The sequence below is a fragment of the Mercenaria mercenaria genome, chromosome 6, assembly GCF_021730395.1.
Source record: "Mercenaria mercenaria strain notata chromosome 6, MADL_Memer_1, whole genome shotgun sequence".
NCBI classification, from domain to species: Eukaryota; Metazoa; Mollusca; class Bivalvia; order Venerida; family Veneridae; genus Mercenaria; species Mercenaria mercenaria.
Genome location: NC_069366.1, coordinates 86,663,139 through 86,684,276, shown reverse-complemented (window position 1 = coordinate 86,684,276; position 21,138 = coordinate 86,663,139). Strand labels below are relative to the sequence as shown.

The window sequence follows — 21,138 nt, the reverse complement described above, 5'->3', positions numbered from 1 at the left end:
CAGAGAAACTTATCTTGTACATGTATTTCTAAAATAATTATATTTGAAACTTATTTATATTTATGAAACTTATTTATACTTCTGAAATTTATTTATATTTCTGAAACTTATTTGTATTTCTGAAACTTATTTTCTTAGATTCCATGTAACTACTCCATTCTTTTATTTATTTACACATCAATTAATAAATCCTTTCAGCAAAGATACTTGATATCCTTCATTTAGTTGTCAACATATCATTGATGTATGCTGTATTGTTATATTAAATCAATTAAGGATAAAGCACACCACTGAAGCTACAAATGATCAATTCCTTTGATTTTTGTTGGTCTGCGGAACATTTAATATTATCATCACAGAGACAAATTGACGTAAAAAGAAAACATCAAGATGCCTGTACTTTTCTAAAATCAATAACATGAATTCTCTACCTTAATAAAATATTAAACGGTGCAAAACAGGAACTTTGTTATTGTCAAAGGATTCTCATAACCTTAACACACTAACGATTGATTTTATAAATCCATTAAATGCATTGACTTTAACTTATCTTTTCTGCCACCCTACAACTGAAAAATGTTCCCATATAACAGATCATCTGTCAAATGATAGATGCCATCATGTCCTTAAAGTAACCCATCGTTAAAATAAAACACACGGAAGGAAAAACTCCTGCAACGTACCAAAAAAAAATATTCCCATATTAGAAACCATCATCGAAATCTGTTTTTCAAGATGTTTTCTATTTGTACTAAAAATAAGTTAAAAAAATAAATTAATTAATCTCCTGGCTATAGCAATCACTTAAATTTCAATTTTTCAATTATTTTTGTTGCTTTTAATTTTTTATATAAAATTTCATAATTGCTGTATTTTCAACTTGAACTTTTGAAGAAAATGACTATGATTTTTCATGTTTCCCTGTACTTCCCACATAATATAAACAGCAGGAAAATGCTGTCAATATTATGAACTTTATTTTACAAAGTAAAAAAACACTTTTATCTAGATTACGCTTATGGAATTTTCAAATCCTCATGTAATTTTGTAACTTAATTTTTTCCACTCAAGACATTATCCTTTCAAGATGTATGTTAAACTTTAAATAATCCAAATTGTAAAATCATGCTCAGCATTTTCTTACATATGGCAGAAGAAATTTTCTTTTGTTGGTGAAAATAATACCAAAAACACTCTATTTAAAATCAATTTTAAATCTAGAAACCTAATAACTGAAAATCTACTATTTCAAACTGACACTGAACGAATTTTATCTAATGAAATTTAATTGAAGGCAAAGTTGTTGTATTATATTAACGTAAAATCAGATATTATCACAAGAACCAAATTTTGTAAAATTTGAACAAAAACTAAATTACAGGAGCTTTAATTCATGCACAATCCACACTTTTGCCCCATAGAAGTATTTAAATCCATTTTTTTTTTTGTCAGAAGTAAAATTTTGCAAAATAAACAAAAATGCGAAATTAGAAAAATTTAGTCCTCACAAAAATTTCTGTTTTTTAAACATTTTTCACTCAATAAAACACCAAGGTCTAATTTACAGCTAAAAAGATTTACTTTGATAATGGAATACATTATAATAGGCACTATCAAATATTATTTTAGACTACATTACAATTTGACATTGATGGGAAAAGAAGTTAATACCTTATCATAATAACTACAGTTATACTAGACAGGTAAATGTTACTGTTAAAATGTTTCAAGGCTTTCAAATGACAAAATAAATTTTATGGCATTTACTTCTTGCAGTGAGTAAAGTTTTGGATTAAAATGTGACCCCCTGTTACTTTTCAGTTATCTGCCTGCAAAATGCTACTTATAGATTCACTTTGAAGTACATGCAAAATTCTTATTCTCTCTTAGACTTCCTTGAAGCAGGTATTCAAATTCTATTGTGTGTATGCAACCCATGATTACAATAGGTAACAGTTAACGGTCATGCGCTACACTTAGCATGCAAAACCATAGGTATTTTATATAGAATTTTATATAAAATAGACTCTATTTTGACAGGTGTCACTGTTCATAGTCAGGATTTTCATACTTTTTCAGTGACAATATAAAGTTAAAAGGTAGGACTGGAGCAGGTCTTTAAGTACCAGCATAATTCTTACTTAGATTTACTCTGAAATACCCGTAAAATTCTTACTTAGAATTTCTTTTAAGTACCAGTAAAATGTTTACTTATAAAGATTCACTCTGAAGTGTCAGCAAAATTCTTACATAGATTCACTCTGAAGTACAAGCATACTTAGATTTCTTTTAAGTACTAGAAAAGTATATTCTGACTTAGATTCACTTTGAAGTACAGCAGCAAGTTTATTACTAATTAGATTCAATTTTAAGTACCAGAAATATTCTAATTTAGATTTTCTTTGAAATACAATGAAATTCATATTTACAAATAATTTCACTTTGAGGTACCAACAAAATTTTCAAATTGAGGTACTGCCAGAATTCTTACATATATTCACTTTAAAGTACCAGGAAAATTCTACTAAGATTTACTTTGAAGTACAAGCATAAACCATACATAGATTCACTTTGAATAAGTACCAGCATAATTCTTACATGGATTTACTTTGAAGTACCAGCAAAAGTCTTACTTACATTTACTTTGAAGTACCAGCAAAATTCTTACTTAAAATTTACTTTGAAGTACCAGCAAAATTCTAACTTAGATTCACTTTGAAGTACCAGCAAAATTCTTACATAGATTCACTTTGAAACACCAGCAAAATTCTTACTTAGATTAACTTTGAAGTGGCAGCAAAATTCTTACTTAGATTTACTTTGAAACACCAGCAAAATTCCACTAAGATTTAATTAATTTGAAGTACAAGCATAAACCATACAAAGATTAACTTTGAAGTACCAGCAAAATTCTTACTCAGATTCAGTTTTAAATACCAGCATAATTCTTGCATGGATTTACTTTGAAGGACCAGCAAAATTCTTACTTAGTTTTACTTTAAAGTACCAGCTAAGTTCTTACATAAGATTCACTTTGAAATACCAGCAAAATTCTTACTTAGATTGTCTTTAAAGTACCAGCTAAGTTCTTACATAAGATTCACTTTGAAATACCAGCAAAATTCTTACATAAGATTCACTTTGAAACACCAGCAAAATTCTTACTTAGATTCACTTTAAAGTACCAGCTAAATTCTTACATAAGATTCACTTTGAAATACCAGCAAAATTCTTACTTAGATTTACTTTAAAGTCCCAGCTAAGTTCTTACATAAGATTCACTTTGAAACACCAGCAAAATTCTTACATAAGATTCACTTTGAAACACCAGCAAAATTCTTACTTAGATTTACTTTAAAGTACCAGCTAAGTTCTTACATAAGATTCACTTTGAAACACCAGCAAAATTCTTACATAAGATTCACTTTGAAACACCAGCAAAATTCTTACTTAGATTCACTTTGAAACACCAGCAAAATTCTTACTTAGATTCACTTTGAAACACCAGCAAAATTCTTGCTTAGATTTACTTTGAAACACCAGCAAAATTCTTACTTAGATTCACTTTGAAACACCAGCAAAATTCTTGCTTAGATTTACTTTGAAACACCAGCAAAATTCTTACTAAGATTCACTTTGAAATACCAGCAAAATTCTTGCATGGATTTACTTTGAAACACCAGCAAAATTCTTACTTAGATTCACTTTGAAGTACCAGCAAAATTCTTGCATGGATTTACTTTGAAGGACCAGCAAAATTCTTACTTAGATTTACTTTAAAGTACCAGCTAAGTTCTTACATAAGATTCACTTTGAAACACCAGCAAAATTCTTACTTAGATTTACTTTGAAACACCAGCAAAATTCTTACTTAGATTTACTTTGAAACACCAGCAAAATTCTTACTTAGATTTACTTTGAAGTAGCAGCAAAATTCTTACTTAGATTTACTTTGAAACACCAGCAAAATTTTTACTTAGATTCACTTTGAAACACCAGCAAAATTCTTACATAGATTCACTTTGAAACACCAGCAAAATTCTTACATTGATTCACTTTGAAACACCAGCAAAATTCTTAGTTTGATTCACTTTGAAACACCAGCAAAATTCTTACATAGATTCACTTTGAAACACCAGCAAAATTCTTACGTTGATTCACTTTGAAACACCAGCAAAATTCTTAGTTTGATTCACTTTGAAACACCAGCAAAATTCTTACTTAGATTCACTTTGAAACACCAGCAAAATTCTTACTTAGATTCACTTTGAAACACCAGCAAAATTCTTACTCAGATTCACTTTGAAACATCAGCAAAATTCTTACTCAGATTCACTTTGAAACACCAGCAAAATTCTTACTGAGATTCACTTTGAAACACCAGCAAAATTCTTACTTAGATTCACTTTGAAACACCAGCAAAATTCTTACTCAGATTCACTTTGAAACTTTGAAACACCAGCAAAATTCTTACATAGATTCACTTTGAAACACCAGCAAAATTCTTACTTAGATTCACTTTGAAACACCAGCAAAATTCTTACTTAGATTCACTTTGAAACACCAGCAAAGATTTACTTGAAACACCAGCAGAATTCTTACTTAGATTCACTTTGAAACACCAGCAGAATTCTTACTTAGATTCACTTTGAAGTACCAGCAAAATTCTTACATAGATTCACTTTGAAATACCAGCAAAATTCTTACTTAGATTTACTTTGAAACACCAGCAAAATTTTTACTTAGATTTACTTTGAAGTAGCAGCAAAATTCTTACTTAGATTCACTTTGAGACACCAGAAAAAGTACCAGCAAAATTCCACTAAGATTTAATTACTTTTAAGTACAAGCATAAACCATACAAAGATTCACTTTGAAGTACCAGCAAAATTCTTACTCAGATTCAGTTTTAAATACCAGCATAATTCTTGCATGGATTTACTTTGAAGGACCAGCAAAATTCTTACTTAGATTTACTTTAAAGTACCAGCTAAGTTCTTACATAAGATTCACTTTGAAACACCAGCAAAATTCTTACTTAGATTTACTTTAAAGTACCAGCTAAGTTCTTACATAAGATTCACTTTGAAACACCAGCAAAATTCTTATTACTTAGATTCACTTTTAAATACCAGCATAATTCTTACATATATTCACTTGAAGTAACCAGCAAAATTCTTACTTAGATTCACTTACAGTATGTAAATCCAAGCCAATTCCAAAAGCTAAAGACAGCCACAATTTTATGCTATGTAAATCCAAGCCCACGGAAACAGCTATTCAGTTTTAATAAATCAAAGTTCATTGAAACAGCTTAAGGTTATCTTACCATTTAGCACTATGTAAATCCAAGCCCATGGAAACAGCTACAGATTGCCTCCTTGGGTGGGGATGGTATACAGGGGCAGGTGAGGATGACCTCTGAGAATGCCCAAATGGTGAATGTAGATCTCTGCCAATCCCATGCACAGGAGACTGTAAATAATCTCTGTGTGAAGCATTTGACTCATGGGAACCAGGCAAAGGTGACGACAAAGAACCACGTCTAACATCCGTGGCAGTTAATGGTGGTGATAGGCTGTCTTCAAGGTCCATACTTACAAAATTCACTAAAAAACCTAATTTGCTTTTTCACTTCATAAAAATTTATAATGTATTCCAACTTTTTCTCTATGTCTTCACTAATTATTCATTTAAGTAATACCGTGTATTTTCTAAAACACTGAATTACAACCTCCAATTTGTAACAACAGCCTTTCAAGACAGTGTTATCAGTCACAAAAACTTAGTCTTTGTAAACAATATAATTACAAGAAAGGTTAGAGTAAAGTTTATGAACTCTCCTTATTTCATGAATACATTTCAATTCTCTACTACAAAATATTTGTAATTATTTTTCACATAATCCAATTTTTCTGGCACAATTTATAAACAAAGTACAAGTTACAAAAAAATTATCAACTTAAAATCACAAAATTTCAGGCCAGTTTGTAATTTAAAGCATTTAAATAATTGTCAAAATCAAAGAAAGGGCAGGGTATAAGATTTTTTTGATTGATTAGGTATTTTTGAACCAGCATAAAAGAGCATTCATAAATCTGTTAACTGGTTCAGTGTTTTTGAAAAGAAATATGAATTTTATTCTTTTTATTTTTCTTGTTAGCATATTATAATCATAGTACACTGTGCGAAATCAATTAACACCATATAAAGATCAATAACCAAAAAGACGATTTAAGACGACCAGATTTTTCATTTTCCTTTTTTGAAATTTGAGATTTTATCATTAATTAGTACAAAAGTTCATATATTGCCATTTGCAGTGCATATGTTATACAGGGTGAAATGCAATACAACCATAACATGAATACTTCTTTTTTACTATATTAAAGCAACCAGTAAAACTTCATTAAAATTTAATATTTGTTCGAAATTTAAATATGCAAACTCTAACCTTTAAAAATGTATAGATCATATTTCTACAAGCTCGGGCAATTACTTGTACAAATAAATGTGAATTTGAGCCATCTTAAATTTCCAAGTGTTTTTTATATTGCGAATTATGATATCACATTTTTTTTTATTTATTTTAATTTTTCTGCCATATCTTTAATCAAATCTGGCAGACAAATTGTGATACTTTTTCATTTGAAGATAATTTTTTATTCCAAGTTAAAAAGTCTCCTTTGATAAATAAATTTTTGATTTAATTAACGATGATAAGGAATGGTTCTTAAACTCAATGTACGTTATAAAATTTTGCTACAATCCATGTGAATAAATACGTTTATACTTGTTATATTATACTACTCTTTCAATTGAGCAGGTAAGTTTAACTTAATTAAAAATACATGTATTAGAAATGCACCTGCCTAATAAACTATACTGATATCTTTTTTTCAATCCCCCCCCACCCCCACACCTTAGCTTTAATCTGTTCTACAGTGCAGCATAGGGAATGACATTTAAATTCACCAGAAGTATGTACTTCACCATAGAAATACCAATAAAACTTAGAAAGTCTTTTTCAAACTTGTCAAATATAATACATAAAATTTCAACTGATTACATCTGTAAATGCAATATTAAATTTGTGTCAGACCTCCAGTGTGACATAAAATGCATGTAACTTAAGATATAAGGTTTTAACGCAGTAAGACATTTCTTGCTACCATTTATCATTTAAAGAAACAACATAAAAAATCTTTTTATAACTGAATTATGATAAATGCTGGCTAGTTCTAGATATATTGCAGCAACTCATTGTCAAGTAGCAAATGAAAGTATTGTGACACATGCAGTAATTTGCAAGTCTGGCAAGAACCTTTGTCAATATTAAGTGGACTTTGAAAGCAATTTCAAGGTGTATAAATTCTACTTACAACAGTGCCCTTCCCTGGACAAAGGGACCATGTCTACGTGGAACTGGCAGTATAATTACTCAGTACCAAATTATATCTATAAATCAAAGCCTTGAAATGTCTGATGGTTGCGGGTTTTTGGTAGATTTATTTTCTGTTTAAATGCCAGTCTATGAATATACATGAATGAGAAACAAATACAAATTTAATGTGCCTCATATCTAAGATGAACTCTGCATGACCCAGCTTGTGATGTAACTATAAGCTGGAATACCTAATCATTGATAGATCTTATATAATCTAAATGGTCAGTGTGAGTGGATACAGGTTGAATAAGAACTGCTTGTTCATTGATAATTCATCCACACTGTTCATGAATGGGACTATTTTGTGTAGCACATGAACATCCTTTGGATGTGATTCAGAATAAAATAAAGATGCTATGATTGTCAGAAATACACTTTAACTTTGGTAGCGGGATAAACCCACAACCAAAAAAATGTTCCAAACTTTAATGACATTCTTCTTTCCTGGTGTTATTACAAAGTCAAAAACTGAACATAATAAAAAAAAGCAACCACCAGCTGTTGTCACATGCGTTATCCCCATGAAATTTTATTAGTGATTGTAAAATAATACTGAAATATTGTTACTTATAAGCCTCCTCCAAAAAATATTATGATAGATACAATCAATGATGAGCTATAAACACCCAGGGGATCATAAATTCCATGAGGAATTGACAACAGCTTCCAGAAACTCCATAACAGAGTACAAGACACTCAATCTGTAAACCAGTCAAAAACTCTAGCAATCTGATTGGTTGTATCTGAGCATACTTTTGAAATTGACCAATGGCAAGCCTACTTTCTGAGACTGGTTTCCAATCTCATTTCTGAAACCTTTGGTCCTGGGTAACAGCTTTCTGAGACTCAATAAAGCTTACATAAAGCTGCAACAACTGTCAAGCTTAGTGCACTGAAACAGCAAGGCACCAAACATCAAGAGTATAATCAGATTGAATGAATTTAAAGCATGATGAAAACAATCAACATTAAGTTACCATACATCAGAATTATGTGCTTGTCATCCAGACAACTCTGACAAATAGCTTCTGCAGATCAAAGCTTTTCCTTACTGGAAATCATCATGGTTAAACAATAACACCTACACTGCAGAAAGGAACCAAACCATTTCCCACGAACAAAATGAGGAAGAAAGAAGCTGTAGAAAGTAGTTCAACTGTAACCGTTCTCTATATTAGCAAAATACTAAGTGTGTTTCTTTTAATGATTGCAATATCATTGATATCTTTTGCTCTGTAGCAGGGAGATATTATCTGTAAAGACATATATATTTATATCTTTACATATTATCACAAAATTTACAGCTTCTGCTACACCACAGTACATTTAGTAACCTAGTATTAAGGTCTACAAGAATTTTTTCATAGACTGTTATTAGACATGTTTTGTTTCTCTACAGTTTTACCCACCTATTAGAAATGTTACAATAGATATAGATCTGAATATTTCAGTTAGCCATGCGTTAGTCCTAGCTTTGTTGATGAATAGTTGTGGGATTTACCACACCCTATCACTCTTCCTTGACATGTACTTCCATTTCAAAAATACACAAAAGTATTAATTATGAATTAACATCAGCGTATGTATTGATTATAATGTGGATTTAGCCTTTGGTCTGTATCTTTAAAACGGAAATACCCAACATTTAGAATGCACAACAGATGAGGCATCTCTCCTGTATGAATGTTTAAGTTTGATATTCGCCAGAGTGACATTTACTGACAAAATCATTCTAAATTGATGAGTTACTAATAAATGCATAATTTCTCTTTTGCATGAGATTGTTTTATAAATAATGTGACTATATTTGAAAAACAGTGTAAAGTTCACTTTTAATTAGACTTAGATTCAAATGTTTATGAAACTAAAAAAAACAAGAGGACCATGATGGTCCTGAATCGCTCACCTCTTCTCACATGACCCAGTTTTGAGTATGAAGTCGTTTTTTCTATTATTTGACATAGTGACCTAGATTTTGAGCTCATGTGACCCAGTTTTGAACTTGACCTAGATATTATCAAGATAAAAATTCTGACCAATTTTCATGAAGATCCATTGAAAAATATGGTCTCTAGAGAGGTCACAAGGATATTTTATTATTTGACCTATTGACCTAGTTTTCGAAGGTACGTGACCCTGTTTTGAACTTTACCTAGATATCATCAAGGTGAACATTCTCACTAATTTTCATGAAGATCTCATGAAAAATATGGCCTCTAGAGAGGTCACAAGGTTTTTCTATTTTTATACCTACTGGCCTAGTTTTTGACCGCACGTGACCCAGTTTCGAAACTGACCTAGATATCATCAAGGTGAACATTCAGATAAATTTTCATGAAGATCCATTGAAAAATATGGCCTCTAGAGAGGTCAAAAGATTTTAATAATTTTAGACCTACTGACCTAGTTTTTGACCGCAGCTGACCCAGTTTCAAACTTGACCAAGATATCATCAAGATGAACATTCAGACCAATTTTCATACAGATCCCATGAAAAGTGTGGCCTCTAGAGAGGTCACAAGGTTTTTTTATTATTTGACCTACTGACCTAGTTTTATAAGGCACGTGACCCAGTTTCAAACTTGACCTAGATATCATCAAGGTGAACATTCTCACCAATTTTTATGGAGATCCATTCACAAGTATGGCCTCTAGAGAAGTCACAAGGTTTTTCTATTTTTAGATCTACTGACCTAGTTTTTGACCGCACATGACACTGTTTCAAACTTGACCTAGATATCATCAAGATGAACATTCAGACCAATTTTCATACAGATCCCATAAAAAATATGGCCTTTAGAGAGGTCACAAGGTTTTTCTATTATTTGACCTACTGACCTAGTTTTTGAGGGCACGTGACCCACTTTCAAACTTGACCTAGATATCATCAGGATGAACATTCAGACCAACTTTCATACAGATCCCATGAAAAATATGGTCTCTAGAGAGGTCACAAGGTTTTCTATTATTTGACCTACTGACCTAGTTTTTGATAGCATGTGACCCACTTTTGAACTTGACCTAGATATCATCAAGATGAACATTCTGACCAATTTTCAAGAAGATCTCATGAAATATATGGCCTCTAGAGAGGTCACAAGGTATTTCTATTTTTAGACCTACTGACCTAGTTTTTGACTGCACGCAACCCAGTTTCGAACTTGACCTAGATATCATCAAGATGAACATTCAGACTAATTTTCATACAGATCCCATGAAAAATATGGCCTTTAGAGAGGTCACAAAGTTTTTCTATTATTTGACCTACTGACCTAGTTTTTGAGGGCACGTAACCCAGTTTCGAACTTGACCTAGATATCATCAAGGTGAACGTTCTGACCAATTTTCATGAAGATCTTGTGAAATATATGGCCTCTAGAGAGGTCACAAGGTTTTTCTATTTTTAGACCTACTGACCTAGTTTTTGAAGGCACGTGACCCAGTTTCGAACTTGACCTAGATATCATCAAGGTGAACATTCAGATTAATTTTCATGAAGATCTTGTGAAATATATGGCCTCTAGAGAGGTCACAAGGTTTTTCTATTTTTAGACCTACTGACCTAGTTTTTGAAGGCACGTGACCCAGTTTCGAACTTGACCTAGATATCATCAAGATGAAAATTCTGACCAACTTTCATAAAGATCCCATGAAAAATGTGACCTCTAGAGTGGTCACAAGCAAAAGTTTACGGACGCACGCACGGACGCACGCACGGACGACGGACACCGCACGATCACAAAAGCTCACCTTGTCACTTTGTGACAGGTGAGCTAAAAATAGATTCAGATTTTTATGAAACCTAGATTCAAATATTTATGAAACCTAGATCGAAATGTTTATGAAACCTAGATTCAAATGTTTATGAAACCTAGATTCAAATGTTTATGAAACCTAGATTCAAATGTTTATGAAACTTAGATTCAGATGTTTAAGAAACTTAAGATTCAGATGTTTATGAAACTTCAATAGATTCAGGTGTTTATGAAGCTTTTGCTTACTAACCAGTCCAAGAAACATTTTCTCTATTTCCTACAATAAAGTAATTTTGTGTAACTCTACATACTCTTATTGTTTAGTTATCAATGTATCAAGGAGATAATAAAGATTGTTAAATATAGATATTTATAATTATAATAACAGGCAGTATACCTCCAGTAAAGCGTAAAAAACGCTTTTCAATTTTCAATGTATAAATTAGCAAAAACAACTGGTTCTCATGTGTTTCCATAACATACAGGCTGTCAGTAATTAACAAAGTATTAAATCTTTTTTAAGAATATAATAGGGTTATTATAACAGTAGCGCGATCTGGGATGTTGTATTCGGCTCGAGTTGATTTTGTGGGCGGATCACACGAGGCGCGGAAGCGCCGAGTGTAATCCGCCCACAAAATCAACGAGAGCCGAATACAATATCCCAGATCAAGCTACTGTTATAATGACCCTTTTATTATATACCTCCTACATTTTACTTGTTGTTATTTTATTCAAAAGATGACTAAATACCCATCGGCAAAAATAACTATTTGTTCAGCTCGCGCAGGAATATACTATACATTGCAATCATTGATTGTCACTCGTTTAAAGTCGTGAAAGTATTGATTGCCACCTTTTGGAAATCATTATCGTTTTTCAGCTATGTTGATGAAAAAAAATGACAGAAAAAGCAAACTTACACATAATAATTGTTTAACAGCACAATAACATAAAATAGATGAAACAGTTTTTCTTCAAGGTTATTCGTTGTTATCGATCTGAAAATAGAACTGAGTGGGTTTTTTTTGTGCGCTATTTATAGATCTGGGTCAGGTTATGCATATTAATGACAATAGTCCGGCAACATGCAATACGGAGGGGTATAATCCGGAGTTTTGAGGTACAATCCGGGATTTGTTTTCAGCCTGTTCGTATTTCCTCGTGAAAAACAAGCTGTATTTTTTACAGAATTTATATAGGTATATAATAAATAGCAATATTTTATCCTGATACCTAAACTCTGCTCTTACTTTGTTGTCATACAATCTGGAGGCCAGTGGCATTAAGTTATCATTTCAGTGGTGTAGGGGCACAGTACCAAAACACCTGATCCACAGGTCATGGGTTCTAAATTTATTGACATTTAAGACAAGTTGGAGCAATTTACAAGTACCGAAAGCATACCTAATTTGTGAGAATAATTCTCTCTAAAATCCAAGTATATTAATAAGTTTAAACTTGTAATAAAAATGTACCAATCTTTCAACTGACCAGGTAAATCTAACTTAATTAAAAATATTATAAATGCACCTGCCTAATAAACTACATTTTACTTTTTTTACATTCACCCTTAGATTTAATATGTTAATGGTGCAACACAGGGAATGACATGAAGCACTTCACAGTAGAAATACCAATAAAACTTAGAAAGTCTTTTTCAAACTTGTCAAATACAATACATAAAATTTCAATTGATTACATCTGTAAATGCAATAATTTAATTTGTCAGACCTCCTGTGACATAAAATTCATGCAACTTTATATAAAATTTTAACACACCTAGGTAATTTTTTGCTATTGTCCGTAAGTATTGACCTGGCACTCATGAATATTCCGTATGTTTCCGTAAATTAATTTTCGGTGTACGAACCCAAACAATGATATAGCTATTGAAAAGCTAATTATATACCATCACGTAACATGTGCGGATATAGCTGTGCGGACAAAGCGTTTTGCCACTAATCTCAGGGTTGAGTGTTCGAGTCCTCTGTCTGACCAAATTATTTTTTTATGATTTTATCTGTAAAAGACGGAAACTTGTCACACTTATCATGTTTTATCAACGAAATACTCTACTATCGATTACCATTCTTCTACGTACAAAACAACGTTCTACAAAATGTCGTTTAAAATCTTCAGGACCGGACAAGCATTCATTCATTCATTCAACGGACAATTCAAAGAACTGTTGTTAGCGATACAAAATGCAATGTTTCATAAAAATATATATACAAACACAAGGAATTATATTTTAAAAAAATGGTTAGAAAAGAATTCGAACCCATGGTAATGTGTTTTCAAGTCGGAGAGCTTACCACTACACCACTGTGTCGTTGGTTCTCTAAGTTGATTATTTTGATAAATCTAGATATTTTCAGGACACGAATATCACGTGAAATAACGAAAACGCCCGAAAATATTGGCGAAGATTAATGAGTGCCAGGTCAATACTTACGGACAATACCATTTATTACTTAAGGAACAACATTTATATAATATAGAATAAACAATACAAAATTTGTTTATAACTGAATTAAATAAAATGCAGACTAGTTCTAGATTTACTGCAGAGCTACTAGCTCATGGTCATGCAGCAAATGAAAGTCTTATGACACAGTCCTTTGCAAGTCTTGCAAAAACCTGGTCAATATTAAGTGGACTTTGAGAGCAATTTCAAGATGTATCAATTCTGCTAAAATGAGTTTCTTCCCCCGCACATGATCATTCAGACTGGGGATGATGTCTAGGTGGAACTGACAGTATAAATACTTAGTAACATTTGGGACAAGAAAAAAATAACAACTCTTTTAATGTTCCAAGACTTAATTTCGAAAACAATGTTTATTAAAGAAATGTCCCAAACTTTATGGACAACAATTGTATCTGGTGTGGTTTGAAAGGCACAACCCAACTGCAGACCCCCCCCCCCCACCCCAACCCTCCAACCAAAAAAACAACAGCTGTCCATAAGACAGCACACTTGACTTTTCTCAGTGCTTTACTCTGAATTAGAGCTTTGCCAGTAAAAGGGGCATAAATCTGTCAAATTTTAATCAGAGTTATGGGGATTGTTTCTTATGGTGTAGCCTTTGATAGTAAATAATTATTTTAAGTTTCAAGTCAATAGCTTTGATAGTAACAGAGATATTTGACTTTATCAAGAACTTTAACCAAAGGCGATGCCGACACTGGGGCGAGTGCAATAGTTCTACATTTTCTTCGAAAAGTCAAGCTAAAAAGATACCCACACACCAACAGTTGTGACATATATCCCTATCCTATTAGTGCTTGTAAAATAATACTTAAATAAGCTTCCTCTACAGAATATCATTACAGATACAATCAATGATGAACTTAATCATCCAGGGGATCATAAATTCAAGGAGGAATTGACAAGAAACTCACAATTAACAGAGTTCAAGACACTCAATCTGTAAACCAGTCAAAAACTCTAGCAATCTGATTGGTTGTTTCTGAGCATACTTTTGAAATTGACCAATGGCAAGCCTACTTTCTGAGACTGGTTTCCAATCTCATTTTTGAAACCTTTGGTCCTGGATGGCAGCTTTCTGAGACTCAATAAAGGCTTATAAAATACTCAGTCTAGCTTAGTGTATTGAAACAGCAGGCACCTTAATATCAAGAGTATAATCAGATTGAATGAAAGCATGATGAAAACAATCAACATTAAGTTAACATACATCAGAATTATATGCTTGTCATCCAGACAACTTTGACAAATATAGCTCCTGCAGATCAAAGGTCTTTCTGCTACCTACACTGCAGAAAGGAAGAAACAACTTGCTGATTTGTGAGAATAATTCTCTCTAAAATCCAAGTATATTAATCAGTTTAAACTTGTAATATTTTACTACTCTTCCAATTGAGCAGGTAAGTTTAACTTAATTTAAAATTTTAGAAATGCACCTGCCTAATAAACCATGTTGATATCTTATTTTTCCCTCCCCGTTCTATAGTGCATCACAGGGAATGACATTTAAATTCAACAGAAGTATGTACTTTACAGCAGATATACCAATAAAACTTATTACTGATTACATCTGTAAATGCAATAATTTAATTTGTCAGATCTCCTCTGACATAAAATGCATGCAACTTTATATCAGGTTTTATAACACATTCAGGTAATTTTTTGCTACCATTTATAATACAAAAACTTTTTATAACTGAATGATGATGCTTAAATTAAATGCAGATTTGTTCTAGACTATTATAACTGCAGCTGCTCAAAGTCATGCAAATTGAGGTATTGTGAAACAATCAATTTTATGTCTGGCAAATATCTAGACTAAGTAAATATTAAGTGTTTTGACAGCAGTATCAAAGTATATAGACACAATCATTCAGATGAACTCATTCACCCAGGGGTTATGTCTTTGTGGAACTGGCAGTATAAATAAATACTCAGTTCCATACTTTACCTAAGTTTTCAACTTTTTGGACAAGAAAAAACAACAACAACAATCGTTTTTACTGTCCCAAGACTTAATTTCAAAGATATATTTATAAAAAAACATGTCCCAAACTTTAGGGATATCAATTTTACCTGGTGTGATTAGAAAGGCAAAAATAAAAACAAACAAAAACAAAAAGACATAGTGACATATATCCCCAGGAATCCTATTAGTGATTCTAAAATAATACTAAAATAAACTTCCTCTACAAAATATCATGACAGATACAATCAATGATGAAATGAATCATCCAGGGGATCAAAAAGTCAAGAAGGGATGAACAGCAGCTTCAAGAAACTCCATGATAGAGTACAAGTCACTGAATCTGTAGACCAGTCAATTACTCTGACATCTGATTGGTTGTATCTGAGCATACTTTTGAAATTGACCAATGGCAAGGCTGCATTCTGAGACTGGTTTCAAATTTCTTTTTTGTAACCTTGTACTTAGAATAACAGCTTTCTGAGACTCAATAAAGGCTTATAAAACACTCAGCCTTTAGCTGCAACAACTGTCAAGCTTACTTTCCTAAATAACATCAGGCACCAACTATCAAGAGTATCAATCTGATTGACTGAAACCATAACGAAAACAATCACCATAAAGTGACCATACATCAAAATTATGTGCTTGTCATAAATAAAAGCTTCTACAGATCAAAAAACTTCTTGACTGAAAAGCATTATGGTTTCTGAGATTACTTGTAAAGCATAAACTTTAGTAACAATACAGAAAGGAACCAACCATTTCCAACATCAAATGAGCCGTGCTATGAGAAAACCAACATAGTGGCTTTTGGACCAGCATGGATCCAGACCAGCCTGCGCTTACGCACAGTCTGGTCAGGATCCATGCTGTTCGCTTTCAAAGCCTATTGGTTTAGAGAAACTGTTAGTGAACAGCATGGATCCTGACCAGACAGTGCGGATGCGCAGGCTGGTCTGGATCCATGCTGGTCGCAAAGCCACTATGTAATTGGTTTTCTCATGGCACGGCTCAAATAATTATAAGTTCAAAGTAATTATGCCTATAATTAACAATTTTTACCCAAAGTCTGAATTTACCCTTGTAGACGTAACTAGAATTACCCATTTTCTTCCACATAAATGGTGAAAAATGAATGAGTTCCCATTAATCAATACAGATATATAAGAAAATTACATGTGTATATTACATGCTTTTTATGCTGGTTAGAAAGCTGCAAGGTTGTAAAACAACAAAAACAAAAGCAATGTAAATTAAAACAATAAAACAGGCATACATCTTCAGGTATTTAAGAAAATCAGATGTCTCATAGAAATTCATCATACCTTTCAGAACCCTTTTTCTTTTCCAGTGCTTGTTTGGCAATAAATGCAAAACTCAGCTTCATTGGTTTAGTTTTTCCAGCTGCTTGTATATTATTAGTGGACTCAGACCTTTCAAACTTTGCTGGTCTATGTTTAGTTACTAAACTATTAGTGGAATCTGTCCTTTCTAGTTTTGAATGTTTATGTTTCCCATTTGATCCCATGCTGCTGTTGGAATCTGTCCGTTCCAGCCTTAAATTTGGTGGTCTGAAACTCTCCATTTTATTCTCATGAAGTGAAATTAAAATGCAGCACAAAATTTGATGTTACATCAGTTTTAATCATTTTTTTCTGAGAGTTATATGTAGTCGACATTCGTTTGCTTTAATCTATGTATCGGAGCTGTCGTTTTCTCAAAAATGTTCAATCGAGTGTTAAATTTGATTCCAGAAAAAACACAATTGTCATATCCCATACTCACTGCTCTTTTCCATGGAGACGAAAAAACATTTAAAATCCTGAGATTCAATATTATCCAGACATAAAAACGGCAGGATCACTAAAAGTTGCACCCTTGAAATTTCTGTCAACAGCCATCTTACCTCACCATAAATCTTTTGCACAGGCTTAATTCGTAACTTTACCAAAAGTCAATATGAATTTTATAGATAGATAATATTTCTTTCCTTATATAATCTTGTTATGAAACCTGAGTAAACACTTTTCACTGCGTAGAACAAACAAAATATATCTTTCTTCAATTTGTTTTTGTTAAAGAAGATCACAAATGTCAATGAAATTGTGTATCAATAAAGCAAATATTTTATTTACCGACTTAAAAAAACTCCTAGAAATATACTTTTATAAGTTTATATAAATATGATATCATAATAAGAAACTGTCAGAGGTTTTGTTAATAATGATAATAATAGATCACGAAAGCATTGGATCTTTCTGTAAAATGACCTCTACAGATATTCGTAATTGGAAGACTTTCAAGGAGTCGAGTACGCAGATTTAATAACAATACAAACTTGCTTCTGACAAAGTGATCTGTAAGCCATCATAAATTCAGTATTTATTGAGGTACTGTGTTGACATTAAGTACTTGGATTAATTTCCAAGAGAGGTTTGAACTCCTTCAAAAAGTTTTTATCAATTTAAAGATCTAAAATATTGTGAAAATATGTTGACTTTAGAACCACTTTTACACCTTAGCATTAATTCTCCAATTAGTTTTAAGTATACTTAAAATGTCTAAGGTAAAATTCAAACTAAAAGTCAATTCAAAGATCTCGTAAGTATGTTCAATCATTTTTACTGCTCCTTAACCCTTACCCGCTAAATTTCTAAAATGGACTGGTCTATCATTCAATTTGGACATTACCATTAATTGCTAAATTTCTAAAATGGACTGGTCTATCATTCAATTTGGACATTACCATTAATTGTTAAAAGGGGTGTTTACCAAAAAGATACTGACTGAATGGCGAACAGTCTGGTCACAAAGGCTGAATCACTTGCCAGCAGCAAGCAGGCTAAAGGTCAATAAAGGTATAAAATCATTTACTGCATTAGACAGTGGCAAATACTGACTCTTTTATTTTGTACCAAGAAGATTCTATTAAAGGGAGGTAATTAAATATACTGCCTCTCACTATTCCTGAACCATTATTATCAACATGTAAAAGTTAAAAAAAATTAACATTCCATATAATTGCAAAATTTATGTTATAACATAATGAAATAATTATACTTTATATAACTGATAAAATGAATAATTAACTCAAAACCTTCAATTCTACATATATAGCCTTTTACAATTTAGATAAATTCCACTCTCGAAGTCATTTTGAACATATCCAACACATGGGAGATGGTTCTACAAAAAAGAACACTATGTTATAATTATTTTCAAGTAAGTAAATTAACTTATCACAAGCGCACATATCTAACAAAGACAACTAAATTATCCCCGATATTCTTCATCAATCATATAAGCACATGCTATTTATATAGCGACATATTCAAACATCATCCATATATCCCTTGAGTACTTCAAGAAATTACATTCAAGCGTCTCTCAACATTGATTTTCAGGTGCTCTTCAACTGTAAGTCAAGTACAAACAAACAACAGAACAATTCTAGGAAATCTTTCAACTTGAAATCTGAGTGACAATCGACAAAAGTCATTATTCTGTGTTCACTGAAACTGATCGCCAACATCCCAGATCGAATTCCTTACCACAAATATTTTCTTTTTCTATCTGTTATTCAAAGTGGATCAAATATAAGCAATCAATTGATCTTCAATGGTCTCCATTGAAGGTAGATGATTATGGCACAATCGGATATTAAAAACGTAATAAACAAGAGAATTTTATCCTCAGGTCTATTGTTAATTTTGCCAATATGACGACACTGGGGTCTCTAAAAGTTTGTCCCTATGGTGCCATAAAGTAAAAACCAATTTAAAATTTGTATAACCTTGTCAGAAACATATCACTAGTTTTCTTCAGAATAAGATGGAACAACCAAATTTATTCTATAGCTTCAAACTAGATAATTGTATTTTACTTTTCATTTTCACTAATTTTTATAAATTTTCAAAATATTTATTCAAATAAATTTTGCTGATGTTACCAAAGACAGGTCTAGGAGAGGCACAAACCAAAGACAAGGTGGACCCAGCTCATGCCCCCTAAAGTCTGGCAAGCAGATATTTTTCATAGCCCAAAATTGAAACTAGCGGTCATTTCAGCCAAAAAAAAAATTTTTGCTCTGTTGCCGGCCACACATTCTTTCAGTAGTATTAAAAGATTTACAATGAGACTATGTGTAATTAATGTTTACATATACCGGTACGTCAGACTACCATTTCCAATAAAGTTCCAAAAAAATTTCTGAGAGCCGGCATACCCCTGCCAGACCCTCCTACAAAACCAAAATCTTGGATCAAATTTTTTACTCTGGTGACATCATTAATATTCCCGAGTGATCAATTTTCTTTGATTTTTATACTGTAGGTGCCAGTGCAGAAACAAAATTTCAAATTTTTTTTTTACATTTATTTTGTTATCATGTCTCTATCAAAAAAATGCAGTTTTAGGCAACTAACCATAAATTTTGATATCGCAGGGAAATGTACAAAAAGCAAAGGGAGATAATTTAATAAATCTTTGAATAGACTGATGAGAAGTTATCTGCCATGATGTAAAGCAAATCAGCTGTAAGAAGTGTAAATGTGGTAATAGATAAAGGTGAAATACCATTTCTAATTGGTGTAACAATTATTATTATTATTATTTACCAGATTTTTATAGCGCTCTTTTCATCTATAAAATAAATGTTCAAAAGCGCTATACAAACTACATATCACAGAATGATATGGACACACAATACAACACAAAAAATATATCAATAATAAAAGGTATTTAGCCTGAATCAGATTTTACTCTACATTTTGATCGTACTAGATATTTTAAAGAACAATAAACAACAGTAAATAGTTTCCATTGCAAAGTCATATAACAGCTTGTTTTCCAGTGCAAAGTTAGTTTCAATAGACCTTGAAGAAAAAGTGTGTTTTCAGTGATCTTTTGAAAGCATCCAAGCTTTTAGCATCTCTAATAGTAGCCGTCTCTAATAGTAGCCGGAAGAGCATTCCATAACTTCGGTGCAGCTGATGAAAAACTACGATCACCGTACCTCACAGTTTTGCTTTTTGGAACAACCAATTGTTTTGAGTTGTTCTTGGATCTCAAATTTCTTGCTGGCTGATTGAGTTCTAGCAAGTCTTTAACATAGATCAGTGATTGGTCATGCAATGCTTTGTATGTGTGAACTAGAATCTTAAAGTTCACTCTGTGAGTAACTGGTATCCAATGCAATTCTTTTAATACCGGTGTAATGTGATCATAATGCGATATTCTCATTATGATTCGAGCTGCAGTGTTCTGAAGACTTTGAAGTCTATTCAGCAAGGCCTTCGGAACACCATACAAGAGCGCATTGCAATAATCAAGGCGTGAAGTGACGAGTGAATTTACTAGTCATTTTGTAGCACCTGTATTTAGATATTTCCTGATGTGGCCTATTTGATGTAGCTTTCGGTATCCTTATCTACAAACTGAGTTAATATGTTTTTCCATGCTCATTTTGGAGTCT

The 21,138-nt window shown here is 32.1% G+C and overlaps 2 protein-coding genes across 6 annotated transcripts in view; one reads left to right on the top strand and one right to left on the bottom strand.

Annotated features, from left to right (window-relative positions):
- The window catches only part of LOC123548301 (E3 ubiquitin-protein ligase ariadne-1-like), a 366,173-nt gene that overhangs the window by 137,919 nt on the left and 207,116 nt on the right, over positions 1–21,138 (top strand). The window lies entirely within an intron of this gene.
- The window catches only part of LOC123548303 (uncharacterized), an 88,969-nt gene that overhangs the window by 27,742 nt on the left and 40,089 nt on the right, over positions 1–21,138 (bottom strand). Inside the window, exon 1 of one of the 5 annotated variants that reach the window (XM_053546546.1) lies at positions 16,991–17,684. The exons of 3 other annotated variants lie outside the window; for them this stretch is intronic. In XM_053546546.1, the coding sequence (XP_053402521.1) occupies positions 16,991–17,250 (260 nt within the window). In that variant the 5' untranslated portion in view covers positions 17,251–17,684. Of the gene's footprint in view, positions 1–5,329; positions 5,975–16,990; positions 17,685–21,138 lie in introns of those variants that run through there. One more of the 5 variants, XM_053546545.1, reaches the window with a different exon arrangement.